Source organism: Musca autumnalis, unplaced genomic scaffold, assembly GCF_047663935.1.
Source record: "Musca autumnalis isolate F117 unplaced genomic scaffold, ASM4766393v1 scaffold_1, whole genome shotgun sequence".
NCBI lineage: Eukaryota > Metazoa > Arthropoda > Insecta > Diptera > Muscidae > Musca > Musca autumnalis.
Window position 1 is genome coordinate 251,408,222 of NW_027411644.1, and position 8,933 is coordinate 251,417,154.

Consider the following 8,933-nt stretch of genomic DNA (forward strand, 5'->3'; position numbering starts at 1 on the left):
CCATAGGACGGTACATTCCGATTTTCGGTATTTTGAAGGTTATACCTTCAATATTGCTCCGAAATGGCTGAAAGTTGGTATTTAGTCTTCACTTGGGGTACTAAACATTCCATATAAAATTTGTCTATATAGGTCCATGCCTTCATATAGCCCCCATAGAACGGTACCTCCCGATTTTCAGTATTCTGAAGGTTTTGGCCCCAATATTTGACCGAAATGGCTGAAAGTTGGTATTTAGTCTTCACTTGGGGTATTAAACATTCCATATAAAACTTGTCGATATAGGTCCATGCCTTAATATAGGCCCCATAGAAGGGTACCTCCCGATTTCCGGTATTTTGAAGTTTGTGGTCTCAATATTCCACCGAAATGGTGTTTACTCTTCGTTGGTGGTATTAAACATTCCACCTGAAATTTGTCCGTACAGGTCGACGCTTTCATATAGCTCGTTATAGGTCCACGTCTTCATATAGGCCCCATAGAACAGTACCTTGCGATTTTGGGTATTTCTAAGTTTTCTGGTTTCTGTTTTGACACCACCATCGAAGACTAAATAGATGGTGGTGTCAAAACATTCCAGAAGAGATTTATCAGTATAAGTCCACATTTTCATATAGTCCCCATAGAAGAGTACCTCCCGATTTTCTGCATTTTAATGGTTGTGGTCTCAATATCTCACACAAATGGTAGTTAGCCATCGTTAAAACATAAAACTTTCAATTAGAAATTTGTCGGTATGGGCCCCCGACCCAATAGAACTGTAGCCCCCGGTTTTCCGTATTTAGCCACATATTTCAACCGGAATAACTGAAATTTGGTATTTAACATGTATGAAACATCCATGAATCAAGTGTTATGGTGTAAGAAGCAAGCTTGCCCTACAGATCATATTGCAGTGGAAATATTTCAAACATTGTGAAAAATCCTCAATCGATATCTAATGATCGAGTCTTGTTCCACAATTTTTAGGTGATACACATAATGGGTCCAAAAACAAACTCAATAGAACTTAGTGGGGTATAAAAATGGACTTTGTGCTCGCACCGATTGAAGGCTTTTCCTCCATTCATGTCTGAATAAAGGGGGTCGATATTTTATGCAACTTTTCTAGTCTTCCATTGTCAATAAAGTAATGAATATATCTTTCGATTTGTCGGATTTGGCAAATCCACATCCAATAAATAATGGAGATTTGTATAGCTATTAATATCATCATTTGATATGAATCGTTTTTAGAACAGTTAGTTTAAGTTAATTTCTTGACCGATTAAATTGTCCAAGTTCCTATTAGTATGAATTATTTTTGTTTCCAATTACGAGCATACATTGAAGTGGGAGGGGCAACCAATACAAAAACAAACAAAAAAATTCAAAATTAGTATTTCAAACAATTTCAGAACCGAGTGATTGTGAAGCATTTCCGTTGTAAAGGATTACTCAATACTTTCACAAACAATGAGACAGACAATTTGGTTGGTTGGTGAGTAAGAATGACATGATGGATACGCGCTGGTGCTGATAGCATTTTTCTTTTGGTAGTGGTGGTGCAATACGGTGCGAGCATAAAATAAATGAATAAATAATAGAGAAGAGAATAATATAACGAGATAGAGAGAGTAAGAGTGAGAGTACATTTCTTACTAATACTATTACTGTATGTGTGGCCTGTAAAAAATACACTGAGATAAAAAATGCTTTTAATTTCTAGTCTAAAGTTCGTTCATTGGGCGGGGACGAGAGAGAGAGTTCGTGTTCGTTTTTGGCTACTTTTTCTTGGAATGAGTTCCTTTAACTTCTTGTTCTTGTTTTTGATTTTTTTTGGTTCTTTAGAGGCGAAATAAAACAAACTAGAAATTTCTTTTGCTTGTTGGTTCTTTTAAGCTTTTTTTCAGACGTTAACGTTATAACGACAATTGTTTTTTCTTTGTTTTATTGAAAGCCTTTTTTCCATATTTCTCTACAATATGAGTTATGAGAACATGTTTAGGTTTCGTTCATTTTTTTGTTAAAAAAAATGTTTGTTGATACAGCTAAGAGTAGTTTTCTTGTTTTTTGGTATATCATTGTAAATTAATGTGGTAGAATAGTAGTTAGAGTAAGAGTTGTGTGTATTTGTTTGTTTAATTTAATTATATAAAATCATCATTATAAGGTTTTCGAGTTTCTTTTTGGTTTTAGTTTATACTAAGTTTTATCTTTTTATACTAAAGAAGTATTGTTTCTTTTTTTTTTTGTTTTTTTTTTTTTTTCTTAACATTCTTGTTGTTATTGTTTTACAGTATAAGTCGCAAGTGAACATTTGGTTGTTGTTGTTCTTGTTGATGGTTCTTTTGAAAAAAAAAAATATTTAAATTTTATCTACGAAATACTCCTCTTTCTCTGGGGATGTTAGGCGGAAAGTAGAAGGTTTTGAAAATTTGCAATCAATAAAAATAAGTGAAAATAAATATTTTTCTTTTCTGTTGCACTTGCAATTTAAGCAATAAAGCAATGAAATTTTATGTTTATATATAAAGAAGATGAGTATAGAACTAAGTTGTGGGGTAAATTCTTGTAAACTCGTCACGCCTTGTAATTGTTAGAAAGTTATCTTACAAGCTAGGAGGCTAAGCAAAATATATGTCGCATATTTTGCTTAATTGTCTATCAAATGTTAGTAAAGATTTTATATTTTGTTGTTGTTGGGTTTTTTTTAACAAGGAAACTCATTGTTTTTTGTGGAAGCGTTTTATGTGCAGCTTCCCGTTTATCATTAAGTTTTTTTTTCTTTCCTTCAAATTGAACACTTAACTAGGCTGGACTCTGCGTTCATCCAACAGCCAAGCGAACAATTGAAGAAAAAAATGATATGTTTTATATTAAAATTGTATTATATATAAACTAACACTATATAAGAAATACGCGTTCTATTTCTTGAGATAATATTTTTTTCAGTTTTTTTTCAATCAATCAATTAATAATAATAATAGTAATAATTGTTAGTAGTAACAACAAAAGATTTTCTTCAAGCGACTCTGAGAGCACAGCTTTGAAGAAATAATAAACCAAAAACACCGAACTCAAAACTTGATCGGATTTGAGTTGATGTTTATGGTGTCAGAGGGGTTTTCTTGGGTTAGTAAGTAAGTAATAGCAAACATAAATAACAAGCATTAAAACATTAAGCGTTTTCCTTGTTGTTTTAAGGCAAGCACAAGAAATAGTAGCTCTCTATAAGTAATAGAAATCTAATTTCTTTCTTCTTCTCTAATTGTGTGTTTGTTTTATAAACAACTAAGTATTTTTTTGTATATAATTTTTTGTTTTTGTAAAAATTTGCTAATAACCAATGAACGAACAAACGAACGAGTTTTGTTTAAAAACTAAATAAAATAAATAATAATAGTGTAAATCATATATCAGGGGTTTTTTGGGGGGAGTAGTGGTTCAGGGGACCCGCCTTTCCACACACAGAAGAAATAATTTTTGAATTTTCACTCAATTCTCTATTGCCTTGAAAGACGGGCTGTGGATGTTTGAGGACAACAAGAGGCCAAAATGCCAAGCATTATGACCTCCTTGAGCCAATCACCATCCACTCAAGCTCATAGTCATTATTCCATTTCGCCTATGGTCGTTATCGTTGTGGGTCGTTTCGATTTTTTTTTGAGATTTTTTCAAAATTGTTTTAGATGTTTTTTTTGTTTGTTTTGCAATTATTAAAACAATTGATTATTTTTTATTAATTTTTTTAATATTTTTTTGAGATTTTTTTTTAGTTGGAAATTTTTTTCTTATCATTGTTTTGTTTTCTTGTTTTTTGTTGTTGTTGTGATTGTTGTTGTATCTTATGGAGTTAAAAGTAAAAAGTAGAAGTGCTTAAAGTGTGTTGAATGGCATTTTTTTGGAAGAGAAAAAATGTTGTGTACAAAAACATCTATACATTTAAAAAAATAAATGAAATGAAATTTAGGCGGCTTCTTCTTCTTCCTCAGCTTCCTTGCCGGTGAGCATTTCGATCAAGGCTTGGGTATCGATTTGGTTCTTATCATCAATAACCATTTGATCGTAAGCATCATCGACTTCCTTCATGGTGAACTTGTCACCGAAGTTCATGAGCATTTCACGGAATTTATCACCATCGATGAGACCGTCATTATCGAAGGTCTTGAAGGCGGCAATGACGACTTCATCTTCATCGTTAGCACCGGAGGAGGCCATGCGGTTGGCGAACAAGGTCAACAATTGTGTGAAATTGATTGGACCAGAGGCTTCGCTCAACATGGAGTCCAATTCCTTGTCGGAGGCAATTTTGCCTACGGAATCGAAAGCGGCACGCAAATCGTTCTTGCCAATAATGCCATCCTTGTCAGCATCCATAAGTTGGAAAGCCTATTTGGTGGGAGGAGGAAAAAGAGAAATGTTAGGTATATGTTAGCGGTTATTTATATCACAATATTAGGCTTAACACAAAAAAGACATTGAAAGACATTTTTTAGTTAGAAGGAAGAAAGTGTTTTCATGAGTATCCTAAACAAAAATTGTTTGAAAATTTATGGAAGGGAATTTTGAACTTTTTATTATAATTTTTTTCTTGAATAAAAATTTGAAATATTGAAGTGTAATTTTTTTTCGGTAAAACTATATTTTTCACTGTGTAGCAACATTTTGAATGTTGAGGATGTTGCAGCAACATTTTGAAATTTCAAGAATTACGTTCAATTTGAAAACAAATTTTAAATACTATAAGACTTGTACAATGTTAAATCGAAAAATTTGTAATGTCGTGTAACATTTTAAAGATAGTAGCAACATTTTCAATGTCAAGAAAAAAAATTTAAATGTTGAAGCAACATTTTCAGCTTTAAAGCAACTTGCTTAATTGGGTAAAGGAATTGGACATTTTGGAAAAATATATTGAAGACAAACATATGCTTCACTGCTATATTTCTTCTCGAGTTGAGATTTTCAATGTTAAGTCGAACATTTTCACTGTCCTGCAACATTTGAAAGGCTGAAGCAACATTTACTATGTTGAGCAAATTTAAGCAGAAATATATGAAATTTTAATTTTCAGCAACATTATCAATGTCGAGGAAACAATCGAAATGTTGAAGCAATATTCTTAAATGTTGCATTACTAAATTCCAATTCTTCTTCTGGAAACATTTTCAATTTTGTGTCTTCCTTTTTTTAAATATTCAATTAAAGAAAATTCTTCCAAAAAATACTTACTTCCTTGAATTCGGCAATCTGTTTTTGGGAGAAAACAGAGAAGACGGAGGAACCTTGACGCTTGGATTTGCGGGAACCACGGCTGCCACCGGAAGCTCTCTTGGAGCCAGTGGTGGAGGCGGGAGCTGGGGTGGCAGCTGGTGCAGGGGTTGCTGCCTCAGATGCAGCCTCAGAAGCGGTTTCGGAGGTACCACCTTCTTCCTTGGTCTTCTTCTTCTTGATCTTCTTCTTCTCATCAGCCTATTGGAAAGTGAAGAAAAACAGTTTTGAAATTATTATCAAATACACAAACATAATTTTGCACATTCACACATTTTTGGATTATTTTTAAAGGATTTCACTGGTTTTCAATGATGATTTTTGTAGATTTGATGTATTTATTTGTAGAATTTATGTATTTATTTCGTAGATTTGTTGCAACTTTTATAGAAATGATAGATAAATAAGACGAACCAGATTAGATTTTAGAGAATAAATGAAAAACGTAGGAATGGGTTTCTATAGAGATATTTTTTTCAATATCAATGAAAAAATTCGTAGATTTGATGAATATTTTTGTTTATCTATTTTTTTTTTTTGTTTTTTGGAATTTAAAGTAAACTCAAAAATATAGTGTTGTGATGCTTATAGAATTTTTTGAAAAAAAAAATCGAAGAAATGGGTAGATTCTGGAGATAAAAAATAAAATGAAGAAATGGGTTTTTATAGAGGTATATTGAATATCAATCACAAATTTCGTAGTTTTGATGAATATATTTATTTTTTTTTTTAATTTTTGAATCAAAAGTAAATTTTAAATGCAAAATTGTTTAACATCTTTGGTAATTGATTTTAATATCGATTCTGCCACTAGTTCATTTCATTAATAATTTCGTAAATTTGATGAAAAAGTGCATTGATTTCATCAGGCCTACATTTGTTGTATAAAATGGGGGATTTGCCGCATCAATATAAAGTCTATGTGAAACCAACTCATGGAATTTTTTTAAATAGTGAATTTTCTATAATTTTTGGAATAAATCAAAGTATATATTTTTCATAAACAATTTTGTAAAATTGATGAAAAGCTACATCAATGTTATGACTTAGCTGTGGGACATGGTGAATGAAGATTTTCAAACGAATTCAAACTATAACAAGTCAGACCCAGACTGTGATAACATTTGCGTAAAATATTTTGATATAAAATGTTCTTGATTTTATGAAAAAAGTTCGTAAAATTTATGAAAAAATATGAAGATTTCACTCGGGGAACTTGCAATGAATATTCTGTGAAATTCGATGCACTAAATTTATAAAAATTCATTACATTTATTGAATACCTAACTTCTAACATCCATGAATTGCTTGAATTAATATTTTTTTATGAATAAATTCATAAAATTAATGAAAATGTACATTGAAGCCACAAATTAACTGGTAGTTTTGGCGAATGAAACCAAAACATTTTAGACCTTAATATGGTAAGATTTGCAGCAAATATTTGTTCGGAATTGGATTATCAGGATCTGTCAGCTGCAATGAGGCTTTTGTCGGATCAATTGTTGATTGAAGTGGGCTAAAAGAAGTTATAATAGAATATTTTTGAGTAAAAGAAATATTTTATTCTGAATCAAAAATGTGGGTGTAACTAAGCTTAATTAAAGTTATAAAAAATACTAGAAAATTGCTTAAAATACATGACAGGAGGCTGGGCATATAAAGTGCGGAGTAAAAGGTCAAATTTTGACATTGTTCATATGTCATTTCATCACGGTCACAGTAAAAGGATTCAAATAATATATCTATTATTTGGATCAGTCATTCTCTTGAAAATATATAATATAAAAAATATATTTTCTATTTATGTTGATATTGTTCAAATAAAATTCGTATATTAAAATTCTGAATTTTATTTAGAAGAAAAAATTCTTTGAAAATCAATTGGAAAAAGGAAACTTAAAATTTTTTTAATTTAGAAATTGGGGATTGGGATCAAATAGGGAGGTGGATATTATCATGGAATCGAGTAAAAAAATAAAAAAATATTTTTATCGGATACCTATAGTGAAACATTTAAAATATTTTTCTAAAATATTTTAAAAATTTAGGCAAAATCTATGAAAATGTCTTAATAAAATTCAACTAAATTCCACTTGATTTCAAATTTAATTTCAAATAGTGCTATTGAATATTTCAATTTCAAATTCACCTTGAAGTGAAGACATATTTCAATGTGCTTTTCTTATTTTCAAAAAAGAATTATATTTAAGTTAAATTTCAACACTTCATAATTTTCATGAAAAATTAATTTGGCATTTAACAAAATGATTTAGGTTTTCTCAATACGAATGCATTACGCAATATTTCATAGTGAAATTCTTTTGAAATAAAAACCCACACAGTCACATTTCGTTTTTCACTTGGTTCATATCAATAGTCTATATATGTATATGTATAACGCAAAATCTATATATAGTCCAAGCAGACGCAATATGATATTTCGAATAGCTGCTGTATAATGTTGTCTCATTCTGGTTTACACACACACAAACACTTATTCACATTTCATTTGATTTGGCTCATATTACTTAAGCTCTTATTTTTAGAATAGAACACCAAAATAATAATTCTAGAAAGTTCACATGTTTTCTAAGTCCTTTCATTTTTTGGATTTTTTCTTCAAATTTTCTCCATTTTTATAATTTTCTTTTAATTTTTTTGAGTTTTTAGAGTTTTTTGTTGAATATTTTCATATTTTATTTCACAATTTTCCACTTTTTTCCATTTTTATTAACACTTTTCTTTTTCTTTTTAATTTTTCTTATATCGAACGTCGTGGTTTATCCTTTAAAAATAATCCTTTTTGTTGAAATATGCTTTTATGTTTTATTTTTTTTAATTCATTGTGCTTTTTTCGTTTCGTATCCTTACCATGGTGATAGTTTTGGTTAGTCTTTAGGTAAAACGAACGGACGGAGCACAGTGAATGTTCTGGCTGATTTTATCGATTTGTCGATTGTATTTGAAGAATAATTTTCGCCGAGAAATTTTCCAATTTCCCACAACTACAATAGCAGACTACACATAGACGTTGCGAGAAGAACATCTTTTACCCATCATCAGCAGTGCTGATCGTCACACACACACATACACACAAACACCTGTAAAACATCTCCACATAGTGCTGATACCATTTTTAGGTTCGGTACGTGTTCGTGTTCAGTTGGTGGCCACAAAACATTATTTATATAAATACTCATATATTGCTGCTGCCTGCGGCTGGGTGGGTATAGATGGGTGATGTCTGCCCCATACTCTCAGTAGACGTTCTCATAATATTCTAATAATAAAATGCCAAAATGTATGTGTATATGGGAATGGGGGTTCTCTGAGTGTGGTTCTCAGTTGGATATAGTTTGGGAAATACGAAGGACAGACAGAACACATACGCAGTAGTGTTACCATGGCAATGCGTACATATACAGCTATATATCGGAGAGATATGGCGAGAGCACATTATACTATTGATCACATAAATTGTGCACATCTCTTGGTTAACACACATAATCTCCTGCTCATACGAAATATTGCTCTTGGCTAATTGGAAGAATTTTTCCTTACTATATTCTATTTTTACTTATTTGTATGCGTTTAGTTTAGTCTCCTTTACAAATTGTTGTTGTTTTTTCTTCTTCTTCATGCTCCTCACCTTGTACACATTTTTCGATTTTTTTTTC

General features: G+C 31.1%; 1 protein-coding gene across 1 annotated transcript; it reads right to left on the bottom strand.

The window, feature by feature from the left end:
* Positions 1 to 1,854: 1,854 nt before the first annotated feature.
* On the bottom strand, positions 1,855 to 8,425 carry Mlc2 (myosin regulatory light chain 2). Its single transcript, XM_073960698.1, has 3 exons — positions 8,128 to 8,425; positions 5,215 to 5,454; positions 1,855 to 4,371 (listed from the first exon to the last, which is right to left on the bottom strand). Exons 1-3 carry the CDS (start codon positions 8,128 to 8,130, stop codon positions 3,949 to 3,951), a joined length of 666 nt encoding a protein of 221 aa, XP_073816799.1. The 5' UTR covers positions 8,131 to 8,425; the 3' UTR covers positions 1,855 to 3,948.
* Between the last annotated feature and the right edge of the window lie 508 nt (positions 8,426 to 8,933).

Coding starts and splice junctions, on each gene's coding strand:
- Mlc2 (XM_073960698.1), bottom strand. Junction 4,372..5,214: donor AGATTGCCGAATTCAAGGAA/GTAAGTATTTTT, acceptor CCCACCAAATAG/GCTTTCCAACTTATGGATGC.